Source organism: Pezoporus wallicus, unplaced genomic scaffold, assembly GCF_028554395.1.
Source record: "Pezoporus wallicus isolate ANWC-B61680 ecotype Strahan unplaced genomic scaffold, APGP_CSIRO_Pwel_v1 contig_5958, whole genome shotgun sequence".
Lineage (NCBI taxonomy): Eukaryota > Metazoa > Chordata > Aves > Psittaciformes > Psittacidae > Pezoporus > Pezoporus wallicus.
In genome coordinates this window covers 1945778-1965351 of record NW_026638491.1, presented here as the reverse complement: position 1 = coordinate 1965351, position 19574 = coordinate 1945778, and the positions used below count along the sequence as shown (strand labels likewise).

At 42.1% G+C, this 19574-nt stretch overlaps 1 protein-coding gene across 1 annotated transcript in view; it reads left to right on the top strand.

Moving 5' to 3' along the window:
* SPON1 (spondin 1) overlaps nt 1-19574 on the top strand; it is a 194061-nt gene that overhangs the window by 7307 nt on the left and 167180 nt on the right. The window contains exon 2 of the mRNA XM_057410951.1: nt 243-349. Within this exon, the coding sequence (XP_057266934.1) occupies nt 243-349 (107 nt within the window). The remainder of the gene's footprint in view (nt 1-242; nt 350-19574) is intronic.

Sequence of the window (19574 nt, the reverse complement as noted above, 5' to 3'; positions counted from 1 at the left end):
AATACCCAAGCAAATCCACAAACCCTGAGGTATTTCACATCATGCCAGTCTTCTCTGGTTTATGTGGAAACTTGGACTCAACGTTTTTATATTCTGGTTGGCTCTGCTCCATGTTGTTAGCGCTCTAGGTCTGGTGAATACCAACTTAAAACACATTAAAAGTTGAACTCTGAAAATATATGCAAGTGTTGACTTCCCAATTAATATTATATTTCATTATTTCTCTGTTCACTGTATCTTAGTGACACTTTCTGCTGCCACTCCTGCTTACTTTCGAGGATTCACGTTGATCGCCCTTAAAGAAGGAAAAGAAGGTGACAAAGAAGATGACCATGCAGGAAGTTTTCAGGTGAGAGAACTTTGCTGACCTGCACCTCTAGGAGTCTTCCTTACTGCATGCTTGGCTCAAAGGGTGATGTTACACACACAGCAGAATGCAGACAATGTTGTGTAAGCACAAATATTTGTGGAAGTTGACGTGAGAACAACATGGCATATTTTATATTCGATGCAGCCTCTTAAAGAGGTCAAGACTTTTGTGCCTTGACTTCAGACTGCCTTCTCACATTCTTAGTTAAAAATAAGCATTAATTGTTTGAACTAGAGGCTAGGACACCAGCATTTGTTATCCAAATAATATGAAAATTGCTTTGTTCACATTTTGCTTTTTGTGTTTCTTTGCCTAGATATTTTTGTCCATTCAGATGTAGATTATGACTCTGAGAAGTGCTTGCCACAGCTATAATTACTACTTTATCAGTCATAAATTAGATTCTGCTGTTTTATTGATGCTCTGTAGTATTTTACTTAACAAACACATTCAGCGGGATGAAATGTTGTTTATCCTTATTAAAATGATCAGAATCCAGAGTGATGATTCACGTAATAGTGTTTCCAGCTAATTCAAGATCACATTGCATGAAAGGAATTCTGGAAATTGAGAATACAGTTCATATTTCTGAAAGTAGGTAGAAATGATGTAGTTCTGTTGTTTGTTGATTCTAAGATGAAGCATTGTTTGCTATTTGACTTTCCAAACTTAGAAAAAATGTTGAATGATACTGACTATAACTTACAGGATGGGTAATAACATTGATAATGATAACAGTTTATAGAAAATTATGCTTACCTCAAAGAATAAGTTCTATATATTTAAGGGAAATACTCTAAAGTTCTAATATTGGTGATCTACAAGGGGACAGAAACCAACTTAATCCTAGCAGCTCTTCCTGAAGCATCTTGTGGTTTTTGTGTACAACAAATACAATATGCAAACTCTACATGTATTTGCCCTTAGTTTGCCTAGAGGCCTTTCTGCTTTTTATCAGAAAATCTAGAATAAGTGCGAACTTATTTGATATTGGAATAACTCCATCATCCTTGATATTAAACAATTTCCTAATAGCATTTGAGTGAAATATTTTTAGTTTTCTTAGGTTGTTTTTTTTTTTTAGTTTTTTTTTTTTTTAAAGCATAAGCTAGCATTGAAACATCAGCTGCTGTTCAGGAGTGGAAATGGCATTGTTTTATCTGTTTTAAAAGAAACTTGTCACCATTCATTTCTGTATTTTAGTTGTTAATATCTCTCTAGCTGTGGGTTATGGGAAAGACTTGGCCTGACTTTTGCCTTTATGGCTAGGCATATTTCTAACTCAGTGCAGTGAGAACCTCACTAAGCTTTGCTGAAGTACAGAGGAATTGAAAGTGAGCAGAGTGGGATGCAAATGGAAAATCTGTATAGGTCAAAAAAAAAAAAAAGCCCAGTGGGTCTCAGTGGAAGGAAGATTGCTGAATTAGCTTTATTTTATGACTTGCAATCTGAAATCAGTATTCTTGTTGGTGGATGAGAGTTTCAAAGGCTCTCACTGTGCTCACCCCACATCAGCACAATTAACTGAAGTTCACTCAGGTAGTGTCTGCCAGTCTTGATGCAGATTTAAGATTCATACTGGAGTATCCAATGAATACTTACAATGATGAATACTGATGTCTCTTGTGTTGTGGCTAGGAACTAGAGAAGGAAAAATGTTTAGCTCAAGGGTTTGTGCTGCTTTTATTATAATGTGGAGGTCCTCATGGTGTCTGAGCAGCTGTGCAGTGGAATTAAAACCTGTGTGTGCAATAACTTTCACATTGCTCACTGTTACATTTTTCCTGTGCTCAGATGGAGAAAAGGTTATTCAATGAATTACTCAGTGGAACAGAACTCAGTGAAAATTCCTTAATAGTGGCAAGAAACTAAATGCTACTGCTGGACTACTGGCATAAACCTCCGCCTCCATGAGGAGACACATAAACTCTTCAAATGATAGTCAAGGCAAAGCATGTGAATGCACTGCATGAAGCGGAGTGCTTTATTCATGTTAACAAGACTTTGCAGTATAGCCAGGATAGAAAGAAATGAAAGTTGACCACAAAAAGCATGTCTTCCCCCATGCTTTACAGATTGTAATCCACCTTATTTTCAAGCCTGTGAGCATCACTTTCAAGTCATGAAGCGTGTGTTGTAATGTTTTTGGTGGGGAAAACCTGAATCCATGCTCTGCACTCAGGTCAAGATTCTGTTGGGGCTGTGGCTTCTGTTTTACACAGCTATAGAGTTTTAAACTGATCAACAAATGTAGTGCCTCAAAGCACTGGAAAGGGGCACATGCTAGAGCAACAAGGTGTTAAGGGCTGACATCTCAGTGACTGGTGTGGACATTGTACACTCGGGCTGGAAGAACACTTTTTAGCAGTTGTGGTCATGCTGCAGCAGTTCGAGTGCTGCAGCCCACTGCAAAGGGTGACTTGCAGTAAGCAGCTGCCATGACTTGCCTCTGCAGGGGCTTTGCTCTGCTTTTTACAACCTTCTTATGGTTCATTTACTTCTGTCTGACACTGCGAGTCAGCAGGAACGGTCAATCTTCATTAATCATTAAGCTGCAGGGTCTTGGTCCTATAAATAGCACAGCTGTTAAAAAAGTTCTTGGACAGACAGGTATTTTTGGGTTTTGTATTCTGGTGGGAGTTTTTTGTTTGTTGTTTTTTGGTGGTTGTTTTTATTTTTTTGTTTTTTTTTTTTTTTTTGCTACTTATGGTTACCTTTATACTTGCCATGGAGCAGAGACCCTTAGGGAAGTGTAGTTTGGATTCTGCCATCCTAAATCTGTTTTCCTCTGAGAAAGTTGAGGCTTTTAAATCTGATTTTACTACTGTTTATTTAATGCTTTGACACTTGTTTTTCTTTGTCCTTTTATCACACCCAGTGCACAATTTGTCTCTAAAACAATCGACTGATATTGTCTCCCACAGTTGTGTAAACGTATGTTAAATAGCTAAATTAAATATGGTTGGGGAGTTAAAGATGCCAAATTCAGTCATAGAAGTCTGGGGATATTATAACACGGCTCTTACACCAATAGTAATTGTAGAACTCAGGGGCACAGTGCACACTTTGAAAGCTTTGGTTATCATGTCCTGTTGGCTTCTTTACATAAGCCGTTCCCAACTGTTGTCATGCAGATTGCTGATCTGTCTCTTTCTTGATGTTTAGCAACAGTCTGGAAATTGTTTGAAGGCAGATTATACTCTAAGGCAACAATCAAGCACTGATTGTCTATAGGATAGTACCTAAACTGGCCTTCTTAATCATCATATGTATGAAGTGTAATAGATTGAGTCTGGTAAATAACATAGAATACTAGCAATGTAGTTCTGACCCTCATCTCGTCTATCTCCCTTGTTTGATGAGAAAGAATAAATATCCCAAGAGAACTCTTGGTGGATGTTTTCTGAATCTGTTCTGAAGAGGTGTTCAACGCCACCAAAAACTTCATCTCTTGATGTGGCCTGTTCAAGCTTTTAATAATGTCTAAACTGGAACTTCATTAATAGTGTTTATATTGCTCTCATAATATTTTCTTCCTAAATTAAGAATTTGCTTGGTATTTTGAGACAGTTATTACGAAGTTTCCCCTGTTCTCTCTCCAACTTCACATACACTCTGCCTCTTTCTTGTTAAAATTTCCATATTTTCATTGTAGGGCATCTTTTTTTTTAATTTTGTCATTTCTGCAGCTGAGAGTTCAGTCTTATTTATAACCCCCTGAAAATAGTCAGTCTGGACCCTCAGCATAGAATAATGTAGGATTCAGATAAAATAATCCTTGGGAGCATCATAATTTCTTCACTTGTCTCCATGCAGAATCCCCTAAAGGTACTAAATGTGCCTCTATTGCAGGAGCATCACAGCATTGGTCAGGAGGTCCATGATAAAAGTCCTAAATCCTTTCCTGGATGTGTTGCTGCCTATGTTGTGATACCTCGTTTTCTGTCTGCATTTTGTTCTAAGTGCAGAGCTTTGCTGAATTTATAAAAAGTTCTAAACTACAATCTTATCCTCCAAAGTGCTCACCATTCATCCAAAAATTGGTGCTATTTGTGGACTTTATAAGTACATGTTTGAAAATTAATGTGAAATATTGTGTGCAAATGTGACCTGCTTTTCTCATGTACAGTGATAAACTGAGTCATAAAGACTCAAAATTAGAACCTTATCTGTATTGCTTTGCATGATCATTTGTTACATACTTACGTCCACTATTTTTGTGGGAGTTCGGTGTTAAATGCATTTATTGTATTAGTATTTCTGGAGATGTCCTTTTGACTTATTTTTCTTTAGATTGAATTAAGCAATTCTTAGTTTAGGTTACCGAATTTAACGATCCACCAGTGCAAAACCACCACAAGAGCATAAGCAGGCACTGCAGTAGCACGAATGAAGGTTTCATTAAAAGTATGGCATTTGTGAAAAACGGGAATGTGTTCTGAAGAAGAAAACATTTCAGGAAAGCTAGAGTAGTAGTGAGCTAAGTGAGGAAAGTGGTCTTTTATTCTAAGTTCTCCTCGGGGCTTACCCTGAAACAATAGCCCAACCTTTGTTTCGTTGCCTTTGCTGTTGAAGACGTGCTGACTGGTGACCAGGTCTTTTGAATTGTTTAGCTGACTGATGTGCTTACTAAAGCTTTTAGATTAAAAGATGTTTTTACAAGCTCTTAGAAAAGTAGCTCCTCAGTTGCAGTGTTCCAGCATTTTACAGGAATTTGACAGCTTTTTAAGTAATCAATATCACTGCAGTTTGAAAGAAGCAGTCTTAAAAGGCTTTTAGCCATGTCTCACGATTTATTTATACTTATATTTATAGGCAAAGCCTGTTTATAGTTTTCTTAAAATTAATGACTGCAATTATTAAGCTTTTTATATTAAAATTAAGCTATACTTACGTAATCTTGATGTTGCACAGAACTTGTATTTTGTTGTGGTTTTTTTTTTTATTTAACCTTGTATCCCAATATAAGCACATCGGGCTATTTAGTAAACTGCTTACTCTGAGATGTATGCAAGGATATAGTTTTGCTTAACAAGTGCTCAGAACTTTGCAGTACTTTGCTCGTCTGCATTCTCTACATTCCCTTTTCCAGCATTTTATCACTGAAACTGAGTCTGTCCTCTTAGTGCTTGTAAGCACATGAAAGTAATGCGTTTTTACTCTGATGTGAAACGTTCAATCACTAATGGTTTGCAAATCGGGGGGTGGGAATGAATTTCCAGTTCATAGTGAAATCTCATACTTTAGGTTTCTTAGTAAAGCTTCCTCACAGTACTGAATGAAAACAATGTTTCTATCCAATTACATTTTCAAATTTTAAACTCTTCAGGGTTTTCATGGAGGAGGGCTGAGACACTGCGGGTAGAAACACAGTCCTCAAGTGACGGATGATGGGAGGGAGAAAGGACTCAACCTATTTACTTGTGTCCTTAAGCCTAGTAATTATATGGCCATAACATTATATACCTGCATTAAATTTTCAAACAGAATACACAGTAGTATGTGCTGGTTTCAAAGAGGCATGGATGCTGTATGCCCCCCCCCGCCCCCCAAGGGGGGTGAATGCAGTTGCATCCAAGCACCTAAATGAAAATTGTCTTTCTGAAGTACCGATCAGTTCTACTACCAGCAGGGGATAAATCAATGTGAAATACCTGCACACAGTCATTAAATTAATGATCCAAAAGGATAACTACAGGAATACATTAAATATGAAAGAATTAAAATATGCCAGGTATATGATTTGGAGACTGAGACAGTAGAGGTGAATTCTGAGTCTGTAGAATTTAAGTCTCCAGGTTTTTTGCATTAGTGAGAGTGTTCATGAATTTTCTTTCTGTAAGAATCATTGCGTATATTATCCTAGACAGAAAAAAAGAAACAATTTCATAATAGTAAAACAAGCTCTAGTTCTCACCTTTTCTGCAGGGTGGAATTGATTGTTCTTGATGTAAACTTTCACATATTTTTCTACAAGTCTCTTGACTTCCACATGATGATACTCAGGGATTAAATGAGTTTAAAAGCAGATAAAAGGTATCTGCCACAGGCTGGTCTAGCATTGATTGGAAAATGTGAACACTTTGAATGAGATTAAATACCAAAATCTCTGGTACAGTGGAGAAAACAAAATCTGAACCACTTGTTGCCAAGGGTTTGGTTAAAAATTGCTTCAGGAGATAGCTGTGTTTTGCTTCATACAGCAGGAGATAATAATTTAGCAGACTGGTGAGTTCCAGGAACTTGTAGAAGACCAACAGCTCTGTGATAGTCACTATTTGTTACTGATGAGGCTGTAGGAAAAGCTACCAAGATTTTGACCATGTATGGGGTTTTGCATTCTTCCTTTAAGCGTTTATTTGGATTGGTTTGAGTTTACCTGATGAATGAGGCAAAGACACTTTGTGCATTGTAACATTTCCCACTGTTTATACTAAATGTTGGCTTCTTGCACCTTGGAAATTCCCTCAACTCACTGTATACATAGTTGCAATATCTTTTGGAATTAATTATTGAAAGCGTAACATCTCACAGCCAGAATCAGAAATCAGCAAATTTCTGAATACTGCCCTTTTATGTATTTTTACTACAGTGGGTCTTTGAAGTAAGATGCGTTTACAAAGAGGAAATAAATATTAAACTGTACTTGCTTGCAGTATAACTTCGCTACTAAATGAAAGTGGGTTTTGGTTACTCAGTCTTGGCTCTTGTCCCTGTTGACAACTTGCTTATCTCAGTTGTTTCACTGGAGAGAAGGGATGACATCCAGAGGGACCTTGACACACTTGAGAGGTGGGCCAACGTCAACCTCATGAAGTTCAAGCAAGCCAGATACAAGGTCCTACACCTGGGTCAGGACAATCCCAGGCACTACAGGTTTGGCAGAGAAGAGATTCAGAGCAGCCCTGTGGAGAAGGACTTGGCGGTGTTGATCAATGGGAAACAACATGAGCCAGCTTTAGTGTGTGCTCACAGCTCAGAAAGCCAACTGTAGCCTGGGCTGCATCAAAAGCAGCTTAGCCAGCAAGTCAAAGGAGGTGATCCTGCCCCTCTACTCTGCTCTCGTGAGACTCCATTTGGAGTACTGTATGCAGTTCTGGTGTCCTCAACGTAAAAAGGACATGGAACTGTTGGAACAAGTGCAGAGGAGGGCCACGAGGATGATCAGGGAACTGGAGCACCTCCTTTATGAAGACAGGCTGAGGAAGTTGGGGCTGTTCAGCCTGGAGAAGAGAAGGCTGCGTGGAGACCTCATAGCAGCCTTCCAGTATCTGAAAGGGGCCTATAAGGATGCAGGGGAGGGACTCTTCTTTAGGGACTGTAGTGACAAGGGGTAGTTGGTTCAAGCTAAAAGAGGGGATGTTCAGGTTAGATATAAGGGTAGTGGAACAGGTTGCCCAAGGAAGTTGTGAATGCTTCATCACTGGCAGTATTCAAAGCCAGGCTGGACAGAGCCTTGGATGACATGGTCTAGTGTAAGGTGCCCCTGCCCATGGCATGGGGGGTTGAACTAGACGATCTTAAGGTCCTTTCCAACCCAAACCATTCTATGATCTCACCACTGTGAGTCTTAATGTAGTTTCTTGGTTGATAATGTAATACAGAAAAGCCAAGAGGCTTTTTGTGACAGCCCTCTGGGATTTATGTGGCCCAAACTTTTCCACCATGAGTGCAAAGAGGATGAGTGTCAACACATAACAAGCTGAAACAAGGCAGGGTAAGACCAGGTCTGAGGAAGAACTTTTCCTCTGTGAGGACAGTCAGGCAGCGGCAGAGGTTGCCCAGGGCAGACTATGAAGTTTCTCACTGCAAGTTTTGAAGACTTGTCTGGATACAAGTATTTGTATGCCTAGTAATGTATTTTGATCATTGAAGTTATGAACAAATGCAAACACACAAAATACTGCCCAGTCTCTACTACCTACTTTAGAGTGTGCACTGTAAGACATGTACAAACAGCCTTTTACATGGGCATTTGAATCAATCTGAAAAAGTTCATATCCTTTGATTTCATATTGAACAACTTGCCTATATATGTATCTTTAAGCTAAATAGTCATAATTTGAACACTCAAAGCAGAAGTCTCTTTCTCCCCAGCACCCCTTCATCAGGGCATACACATGCTGATGGAAGCCTGCCTCTTGAGATATGACAGCTAAAATTCCTGACTCCTTTTCAGATCCAAGGCTTATCAGAGTCAGGTTATCTGAAGTCCAACTTCTGCCCTGCCTTGCAGCCTACCAATACGTGCAGCCTACCCGCACAGTGCTGGGTTACTCCATGGTCAGATATAAGAATTGCTTAATTAAATTTCCTGTTAAAAGAGAGTATCTACTAGTTTATTCTGTTCCTTGGATTAACACTAAACTGTAAGGCTTTCTGGTTCTAAGAGGCTCATTAGAGAATTTTTTCCTAGAATTTGGCGCTGACACATCAGCTCCACTCTGTGAGAAGAGTAGAGTGGAAATGACTCGATAGGACAAGGGGTAATGGGTACAAACTGGAACACAAGAGGTTCCACTTAAACTTGAGAAGAAACTTTTTCTCAGTGAGGGTGACGGAACACTGGAACAGGCTGCCCAGGGAGGTTGTGGAGTCTCCTTCCCTGGAGACATTCAAAACCCGCCTGGACGCATTCCTGTGTAACATTATCTAGGTGTTCCTGCTTCGGCAGGGGGATTGGACTAGATGATCTTTCGAGGTCCCTTCCAATCTCTAACATACTGTGTGATACTGTGTGACTCTGGAAGCACTGTCCCTTTCTGCCATGGAGACTCCAGTCAGGTCTTCAGACACATCAGCATTGGCAGTTCCCTTCTTGCCCTTTTGGGACTTGGGATCATTTGACACCTTACAAGGTTCACTGTTCAGGTCTCAATTCCAGAGTTGAGGGCAGTTTTGCTCTTGCAGTTATTTAATTCAGAGCCAGTCTGGTTCCACGTGTGCAAATCCCACTAACTCTTTTATCAGTCAGTAAAAGCTGTATGTTCTTCCTCTGGGCGCTGTTTGACAACTCACAGTATCACACAGTATGTTAGAGATTGGAAGGGACCTCGAAAGATCATCTAGTCCAATCCCCCTGCCGGAGCAGGAACACCTAGATCACTCCCCTTTATATATTTATAGACACTGATAAGGTCACCCCTCAGTCTCCTCTTCTCCAAACTATAGAGACCCAGCTCCCTCAGTCTTTCCTCATAAGGGAGATGCTCCACTCCCTTAATCATCTTAGTTGCCCTGCGCTGGACTCTCTCCAGCAGCTCCCTGTCCTTCTTGAACTGAGGGGCCCAGAACTGGACACAATACTCCAGATGCGGTCTCACCAGGGCAGAGTAGAGGGGAAGGAGGACCTCTCTCGACCTACTAACCACCGCCCTTCTAATACACCCCAGGATGCCATTGGCCTTCTTAGCCACAAGGGCACAGTGTTGGCTCATGGTCATCCTGTCGTCCACTAGGACCCCCAGGTCCCTCTCCCCTACACTGCTCTCTAACAGGTCATTCCCCAACCTATACTGGAACCTGGGGTTGTTCCTGCCCAGATGCAGGACTCTACACTTTCCCTTGTTATATTTCATCAAGTTACTCCCTGCCCAACTCTCCAGCCTATCCAGGTCTCGCTGGATGGCAGCACAGCCTTCTGGCGTATCAGCCACTCCTCCCAGCTTAGTGTCATCAGCAAACTTGCTGATAGTACACTCAATTCCCTCATCTAAATCATTGATGAATATATTAAATAATACCGGTCCCAGTACTGACCCTTGAGGCACTCCACTAGTTACAGGCCTCCAACTAGACTCAGCCCCATAGACTACAACTCTCTGGCTTCTCTCCTTCAGCCAGTTCGCAGTCCACCTCACTACCTGATCATCCAGTCCACACTTCCTCATTTTAGCCGTGAGGATGCTGTGGGAGACTGTGTCAAATGCTTTGCTGAAGTCAAGGTAGACCACATCCACCGCTCTGCCATCATCCATCCACCGTGTTATTTCCTCATAAAAGGCTAAGAGATTGGTCAAACATGATTTCCCCCTGGTGAAGCCATGTTGACTGCCCCTCATAACCTTCTTATCCTTGATATGCCTTAAGATGGTACCAAGGATAAGGTGTTCCATCACTTTCCCAGGGATGGAGGTGAGGCTGACCGGCCTATAGTTACCCGGGTCCTCCTTCTTGCCCTTTTTGAAGACTGGAGTGACATTTGCTTTCCTCCAGTCCTCAGGCACCTCTCCCGTTTCCCAAGACTTGGTAAAGATGATGGAGAGTGGTCTAGCAATGACTTCCGCCAGTTCCCTCAGCACCTGCGGGTGCATCCCATCTGGACCCATGGATTTATGGATGTCCAGATTGCTCAACTGGTCTCTAACCCATTCCTCATCGACTAAGGCAAACCGCTCCGTCGACCTGACTTCATCTAAGGTCTCAGGGGTACAGGGCTCTTCAGGACTGCCCGCAGCAGAGTAGACAGAGACAAAGAAGGCATTCAGTAACTCTGCCATCTCTTTATCTTCTGTCACCAGGGCACCCATCCCGTTCATCAGTGGGCCTACATTGCCTCTGGTGTTAGTTTTGTCTGCCATGTATTTAAAAAAGCTCTTTTTGCTGTCCTTGACCCTTCTTGCCAGGTTTAATTCTAAGGATGCCTTAGTCCTCCTAGCTGCCTTCCTACATCCTCTAGCAGCAGCCTTATATTCCTCCCAAGTGGCCAGCCCCTCCTTCCATGACCTGTAAACTCTCCTCTTCCACTTGAGCATACCCAGCAATTCCCTATTTAGCCACGCAGGTCTCTTGGCCCTCTTCCTTGACTTCCTACGTGTCGGGATGCTCCGATCTTGAGCACGGAAAAAGTAGTCCTTGAATGTCAACCAACTATCTTGGGCCCCTTTACCTTCAAGCAGCCCTGCCCATGGGATTTCCCCTAGCAATTGCTTGAAAAGGCCAAAGTTTGCCCTGCTAAAGTCCAGGGTTGCAATTCTACTTGGTATTCTACTAGTCCTGCCACACAAGATCCTGAACTCCACCATCTCGTGGTCGCTGCAACCAAGGCAGCCCTCAACCCTTACTGCTTCAACCAGATCCTCCTTGTTAGTGAGGATGAGATCCAGCAGCGCTCCTCTCCTGGTCGGCTCATCCACCATTTGCAGGAGGAAGTTATCATCCATACACTGGAGGAACCTCCTGGACTGCGGCTGGGTTGCCGAGTGGTCCTTCCAGCAAACATCAGGGAAGTTAAAATCCCCCACGACGACCACGGCCTGTGACTGTGAGGCCGCTCTCAGCTGCCTGTAGAAGGCCTCGTCAACTTCCTCACCCTGATCCGGTGGTCTGTAACAGACACCTACAACAGTATCCCCCCTGCCAGCCTGCCCCTTAATTCTCACCCACAGACTCTCAACTTGCTCATCATCTGTCCCTGGACAGAACTCGGTGCACTGTAGTTCCTCCCGCACATAAAGAGCAACCCCACCACCCCGCCTGGCTGGCCTGTCTTTCCTGAAAAGGACATAGCCTTCCATGACTATATTCCAGTCATGTGAGCTGTCCCACCACGTCTCTGTAATTGCCACCAGATCATAATCTCCTGACTTAACACAGGTTTCCAACTCCTCCTGCTTATTTCCCATGCTGCGCGCATTGGTGTACAGGCATTTCAGGGAGCGAGCTGAGCACACCGATTTCACCCTAGGATTGTAGGAGGCCTCCCAGTCTTCATTAATTCTGGAGCGCTGCCCCACTGGGGCAAGCCCAGCTACAACCCCATCCCCCTTCGAATCTAGTTTAAAGCTCTCCAAATGAGCCCTGCTAATTCGTGCCCCAGCATCCTTTTCCCTCTGTGAGACAAACCTTTCTCACTTGTCATTGTCCAGACTGGTGCCCTATAAAACCAGCCGTTATCAAAGAATCCAAAGCCCTGCCTGTAGCACCAGTCTCGAAGCCAATTGTTCATGAACTGAATCTTCCCATTCCTTCCCACATCATCAGTGGAAGATGGAAGGAGTGAGGAGAAGATCACTTGAGCCCCAGACTCTTTCACCATCCGCCCCAAGGCCCTGTAGTCTTTCTTCATCCCCCTCAGATTGCGGGAAGCAGCTTCCTCCCCACCTGTCTGGAAGACCAGCAGCGGGTAATAGTCTGTCGGGTGCACCAGGTTGGGGAGCGCCCTGGTGATATCCCTGATCCGGGCTCCAGGCAGACTACACACTTCCCTATGATGAGGGTCAGCTCTGCATATCGGGCCCTCTGTTCCTCTCAGAAGGGAATCCCCTACTACAATGACCCTTCTTTCTTTCTTAACAGAGGCAGTCTTGAGGTGCAAAGTCGACTCCCTTTTCCTATGTGGCCTTGTGGGCTGGCCTTGCCCCACATTCTCACCTACCTCTCCTTCAAGATCCAGGGCCTCGAACCTATTATGGAGGGACACCTGGGGAAGCAGGGCAGGAAGGGGGGAGGGTTTCCCACGACGTCGACCCGGAACTCGCTTCCAACCCTCGTCGTCTTTTTGGTCCCCTACCTCTGCGCAACAGCTACAGGGCAGGGGCTGCCTCAGGCCATCCCCCTCTGTGTGAGAAGGCAGGGGGTCCTTCCCCTTTTGGGGGGTATCTCCCTGGAACCGTTTTGACTGGCCCGCCAGGGAGTTACTCCACCAGTCGATCTCCCTTTCACACTCCCTGATGGTCCTCAGTGTCTCAACCTCCTCCTTAAGTCTTGCCACCAGGCTAAGCAGATCTTCTACCTGCTCACACCTCACGCAGGTGGAATGCTGTCCTCCCTCCCCCGGCAGCAGCAGGCTCTGGCACTCCCTGCACCCAGAGACCTGAACAGCCACGGTCTGGGACGGGGTCTCTGTCTGAGTTGCTGTAGTCACCTTACTGCAAGCTCTCTTTCTGGAAGCAACCATATTGGTGCGCAGTCTGGGACACCAGCAACACGACCTGCTTGTTCCTCCCTGTGCCCGGTGCACTCAGTGACTCTAAAGGAATGTATTTCAAATATGCCTTTTCTACAGCCCAGGTATTCTACCCAACTTGTTGTTCCAGTCTCAGATAGTCTTTCTTCACATGGCAACTCACCTGGGCCATGTGAAATTTTAGAAAAGACACTTAACCCTCTGGCAACAGCCAGGTGCTTTACAGTTACCATAGGGTCACTGTCATGGGTTGTAGCTCTAGATGTACATAGGCTCCAAGTTGTTTGAAATGTCTGTACAGTGTCTCTTTCTTCATTCATCATGTTGCCATCAGGCTTTCCTCCTTAGAGTTCCCCTTTGGTCTCCTCATTATTTACCTACTTCATCTAAGGCACTCCTCAATTGCTCTAGGTTCTTTGTGTCTCTACTGAGAAAGATCGGCACTCTTATCTCATTAGCTCCTATTATCCTTCTTTAATGCTCCAAGAATTACCTCTGATGTAGTTATTAGCAATTCTGCAGCATCAGAAAACCTTCAGTGTGTCAGTTCCAATGAATTGTACCTTAGAGCAAGCATCTGTTCTTTGCACTTCCACTTCACATAAGGTTACGAAGCCCTTATCAGGTATTTCCTACTGATCTGGACTTCTTCAGCTATCGCTGCTTGCCACCTTCACTATGATAGCTATGGATCTGGACAACTGTGCTACCCTTATAATGACACAGGGCTTTAAAAGGAAGTGTTATCCTGGGGAACATGCTTATTCTGATGCTTCTCTCCAAAAGAGCACTGCCAGCCACCCGGCTGCAATGACTAGGCTACAGACACAGAAATATGTCTGTAACTGAAAGTCTTTTCTCATAATGTGCTTTCTTTTCACTTCAACTGATTGTGGGGGGTGGGGCGGGAGGAAGGAGGAAGGTGATGATAAAGGTTGAGGCTCAACTTGGCAGTTTCTCCAGGTTATGCAGACTTTTCTACTGCTGGAAAAAATCCTGCTGTCAGTCCTCTGGACTTGAGGGAAATATGCAGTAGAAACTCTCCCAATTAAATAAAGAGGATGACTTACTTATTATTGCCCCCGCCCTCCCGCCCCTTTGTGTTCAGAGAGTCTGGTGACTTGGAAACAGAATGACCCTTTTAAATTCAGGAATTTACCTGCCTGACTCAACAACGAATGATTGTGGTAGGAAAAATCCTTCCTCCATGTTTCATAGTCAAGTGAGGAAAGTCCTCACCACAAGTCATGGCTGAACTAATTGCTAGCAGACTAAATGAACTGCTTCCTATGGCAGTTGTCTTGAGAGCTGCTTTTTAAATTCTGAAGGGAATTTGCATTACCAAAGCGACAAATATTCATTATTCTACACTGCATGTGTACCCTTCTCAGCCCCAGATACTGTCCACTCTGACAGTCTTCCTTAATAACTACTTCCTTTCTAATGATGGTAGGGACCTCTCAGTGTTTGCGGAAGGATACTGTTTTAACTCCCGTTGCTGTCCTGAACAATTGTAATTGATTATTCTCTTTGCTGTGATAGTTCTTTCTCATGACCTAATAACCCAGGATCGTTAGTCATCTGATCACAGTGTATTTATTCTACACCAGAGTGATACAAAACCTGTTCAGGGAAGTGGCTGTATCTTTTACTTCTGGTGCATTCAACATGCTTGCCTTTTACTGCTTTATCCTAATGTACCTTCATAGATGTTTTTAGTCATTTCATTTCATTTAGCCAGGAATGCAGATCCATAATGATGCCCTCAGAATCACATGCAAGGACTCATACAACTGAAAAATACACATTCTCATCCTAAACACATCAGATGTTTTGTTTCGATGCTAGTCTTACTCAAGAGACCTTGCAGACATGTTTCTGAGTAGGATGCTTGATTTTCTTTGGTCTATTTTGTCTGAAAACTGCAAGGTAAGGCTAAGATGTAGCTTTAAGAAGTCTTCTTTCCCTAACCTGGCTGAGACTAGAGTTCCAGACCCCAAAGCCATATAATGTTGCTTTTTCTGTCCCACCTACTCTTGCAGAACTCCAGGGACTTCTCTTGTCCAGCATGATGCTGGATTGCTTCAGTGATAAAGTGACTGTTCACCACTGGTTTGTGAAGTCTGGGATTATAAGGATATTGCTAGATGAAAGTATTTATACAGAAGGATCTCTTCAGACATATGCACAAAGTTCAGTCTTCAGAATTTCTCCTGGTTTCAACCTGCATTCTTGATTATTTTCTAATTGCTTGCTATCTACCTCAGCCTATGCTAGATATGGTCACCTGAATGTTATCTCCTAGTAACATAAAGCCCTGCCAGAGAGGTTTTTAGTGGTCATCTGCTACATAACTGTAATTTTACAAGGGCATCCTGAGGCACTATCCCAGTGTGCAGTCCCACCAGTGGAATTTTATTCACTCCTGTCTGTTCTCCTATGACCTTTCTGTTAAGCACTCACACTAATCCCAGCCTGCCCCTGCATCTCAGTCTGTGTGGATTTCCTGATGGTGGTCATCACTGCTGTAAGAGTAATGCTTTCATGAATGACTTCTCATCTGCTAAATTGTTCAGTCACTGAATTGCCCTGGTACCTGTGCAAGACTGTCAATCAGCAGAAAAAACCAGGGCATACGGCTTTCACTTTAAGCCAGAAAGGTTATCTCTGTCTCCTCTCCTTCCTGGACTTGCCCCTTTAGTTCTGAGATCTTCCTAAATATAAGAAGAGCTTTTATGTTCTGTATTGGCTGAGCCATGTCCTTTCCTCAGACTCTAATCCCTGTATGCTCTATCAGGGAGACACCAAAGAACAGCCGTAAAGAGATACGGTCTCACAGGAGACCACTTCTGAGTCAGGTTATTTCTCAAGCCGTAGTATAGGTGTTTCTATACTAGATAGCAGATAGAAGATAGCTTCAGGACAGCCTCTGACTTAGAGGAGTGACTGGCAGGAGATTGACTTGCTAAGGAAGCACTACAGATTCAAGGATATATCTAGAAATAATGCACTATGTGCCAATATAGTTATACAGTTTTGTTTTCTGAAATGATTCTTAAGTCCCAAGTAATTTTGTTAGTGGAAGGACCTGTTGCTGGGAATCACCCCCGGGTGGAAATTTCCATAGCAGCAATCATTGAAAGGGGACAGAAAAGTTACTTGTGAGTATGTCACTCCTTGGAGGTGGCTTGCTTGTCTTTGTTTTTTTTTTTTTTAAAACAAACCCAAACCAAACAACAATTTAGCTCCATCTATCCTGCCTTCTGCTCTGTTTTGCCTCCCTTTTCAGTTGCTGTGAGAAAAAACTGAAAATCATGTGTTCCACTTGACTTTTTTCGTGGCTTTATAAAGGGTAGGATATGGATGCACCCTGCCCATGCAGCAAAAGCAGAATTTTATGGCTTGCATGCTCTTGATTTCAGTTGATATAGGTAAGTGAGAACATAATGAATACCTATATAGGCAAGACATCTCAAGAAGCCATTATTACTGGCAACCTGCATATAAAAAAATAGTCAACCTCTATAAAAAAATAGTCAAATAACCTCCCAAGCAATATTTCCTGGAAAATATTTTATTTGCTATGCAGTTACTTTTGCTTATTAAAAGAGCATATTAAAATTAATTTTCATATGAAAGTAAACTAAGAATAGTAAGGAAATTCCTGACCCAGCTACACAAAAGCTAATGTTTGGCTCTTGAAAGTGCTTTTCAGAGCACTCAGTAATTAGAAAGGGAAATTGCCTGCTGGTATAGAGCTGCCATTTTGTACCCCATTCTCTGCATTGTCACTGTGGGTAGGGTTATTATGCAATCTCTGGCAAGCTCAGCCTACCAGACTGCTTACTAATTTGTAGGCTGGAGGTGTAAATTGAAAAGCCTTCATCCTGCTTCTGTTTACTTCATGTATTGAACTGGCCTCCAATTATTCTCATCTATGTGAATTGAGGCACTGTTGTTGCTCTTGCCTCTTTTTTTTCTTTTTAACTTGTGGGTGGGCAGAGCTCATTTGGACCTGCCTTTCTTTTCAAAAGAAACATGTAAAAGAACAAGTATGTAAGAAGTAGTTTCACTACTTGCTGTTTTATAACTTTAATGATTATATAACTTGATACAGTCAGTAGTGTAGCAGGGTTTCCTTAGGGCATTACCAGTGTTTGTTCATGATTTGTCAGGTATACATCACGGTTTTGTTCTCCTGGAACGAATTTCATTTTATCCCCCATCCCCCGCCCCTTAATTCTGATTTTAAAGCTGACTCTGCTTGCATAGGAGGCTTAATTGTACCTGATGTTGCTCAGTTTCGCCTGTTTGTCACAAACTGATTTTTGCTAACCTACTGCTTTTTAAAGAGGAGGAAAACAGAGAAAAGGAGAGAGGGGACATAAAGTAGCAAACCAGTCTTTAAAATGAAGAAATGCTTTCTCCTGCAACGTCTCTTGGGCAATAGGTCAATTTCATAGGAAAATTGGCTACCTATACAGTTAATAGAAAAATATTTTGTGGGAGCTTCAGGGAGGTATTTGAAATGGTTGCCAAGGCAGCAGTTTGTATCTTATTGGTGGTCCTTTTGCTCTGGCCTCTCTGTACGTGATCGTGTGGGAATCACAGATGTAGGAATAAAACAAGAACCTGCAGTTAGTAAATTATCCTCCATGCTAATCCTACCTGTTAAGAAAATCTGCCCACACGCTGTGATAAATCCCAGTATTATTAAGATAATCATAGATGTTTTCTGTATGTTCTGTGTGCATAGGGCCAGTATGGCTTTTGGCTATGCGAAGTTTCCTGGCTTTGAGATTGTTTTAATAACCTAGTTTTAAAGGTTATACAAAGTACTTTACATAAATTAGAGTTGGGTTATGATATATTTAGACACTGGGATTATATAATAGCCTTAGCTTCAAATACATTGTGTTCCAGACAATATTTTGGATTTTTTTTCTTGGAGCTCGCGTGAGATTTCTGTAAAGGATGAAAAAGAGCTGTCAGCTACAGGCTCAGAGCTGTCTGTATATTGACCTGTTTTTTCCTCTTTGTTCAGCTGATGATCATCAGCTCATCTGATTGCATGAGCTGCAAAATATATTAAACCCACGTAATAATAAACAACCAGCTTTGTATGTGATGCGGATGTTACGCAACTGCAAGCTTCCACAGGAAGGACACAGTGTACATCACAGTATTCTGGGGTTTCTAAACACATTTACCTCTTGCTGCTGACTATGAAAGAGACTTGGAATTTCTTTTTGGGAATAACAAACCTGATACAATCTATGTGAAAGCTTATCTTGGAGTGTAACCATTGCTGTTCATATTTTCACATCGATACGCATCATGTCTAATTAGAAGTTAGTTTATGCCTGAGCCAAATAAGTGAGAATTGCATAAATATGTGAAGGAACACTGCAAGATTAAAAATATGATAACCATAAAGGCAGGATAAAATGTTGAACTCCCTGCTGTTTTAAGATATTTGACTCTTGATGCATACTTCTTGTATGAATTTAGAGAAATTATCACTAAATTTTTCTTTTTTTTTTTTTTTTTTTTCCCCAGTTAAATTTGCTGAATCTTGCCCTAATGGTTTCTGTTGTCAGTGCTACCAGAGTTGTGTTTACATTTACGGATATAATACAGCTTTCAAATGTGCCTTTATGTTGCCTTTCTACTGAAGTTTTTGGAGTTTTTGCATAAATTAAATTTCATAAACGTTTTTGTAGGAAGGGGATTTATCATATCCACTTTACAGAAGAGTAAATGTTGAAGTAACTTACTCAAGGTCACATAACATACTTGAACTACCATTAAACTTCAGTTCTGCTCTCCACTTGTGTTTGCCTCCCAAGTCAGGAATGTTTAAATAGTCATCTGTCTTCTTGCATTCCAGTCCTGTCCATGCATAAAATCACAAATGTTTGTAAAATGTATAACATTCCAACTGTAAGTGTGAAATACAAGATGGAGTTTTTAACATACAGGAGTGTCTCTACAGTGGGGTCCCTAAAAACAATTCCAGTATGATAGCTGTTGTGCTGTATTGGAAAGATAAGCAAGTCCTTCCTACTGCAGGATTAAAATGACAAAACCCCTCCAAATATTCTTGGTGCTCATGGCTTAGTCACTTAAACCAATAATTGGGTTTGTATCTGTACTATATTTTAGTTCTTCCTGTTGTTGGCACAGATTCAGAAACAGCAGCATTTACATGTATTTTAGATTAGTAAACAGAATGAGTTAATGCCTACTGAGCTCTGTATAATATGGAAATAGTGTGTTAAAAAAAAAAAAGGGTTA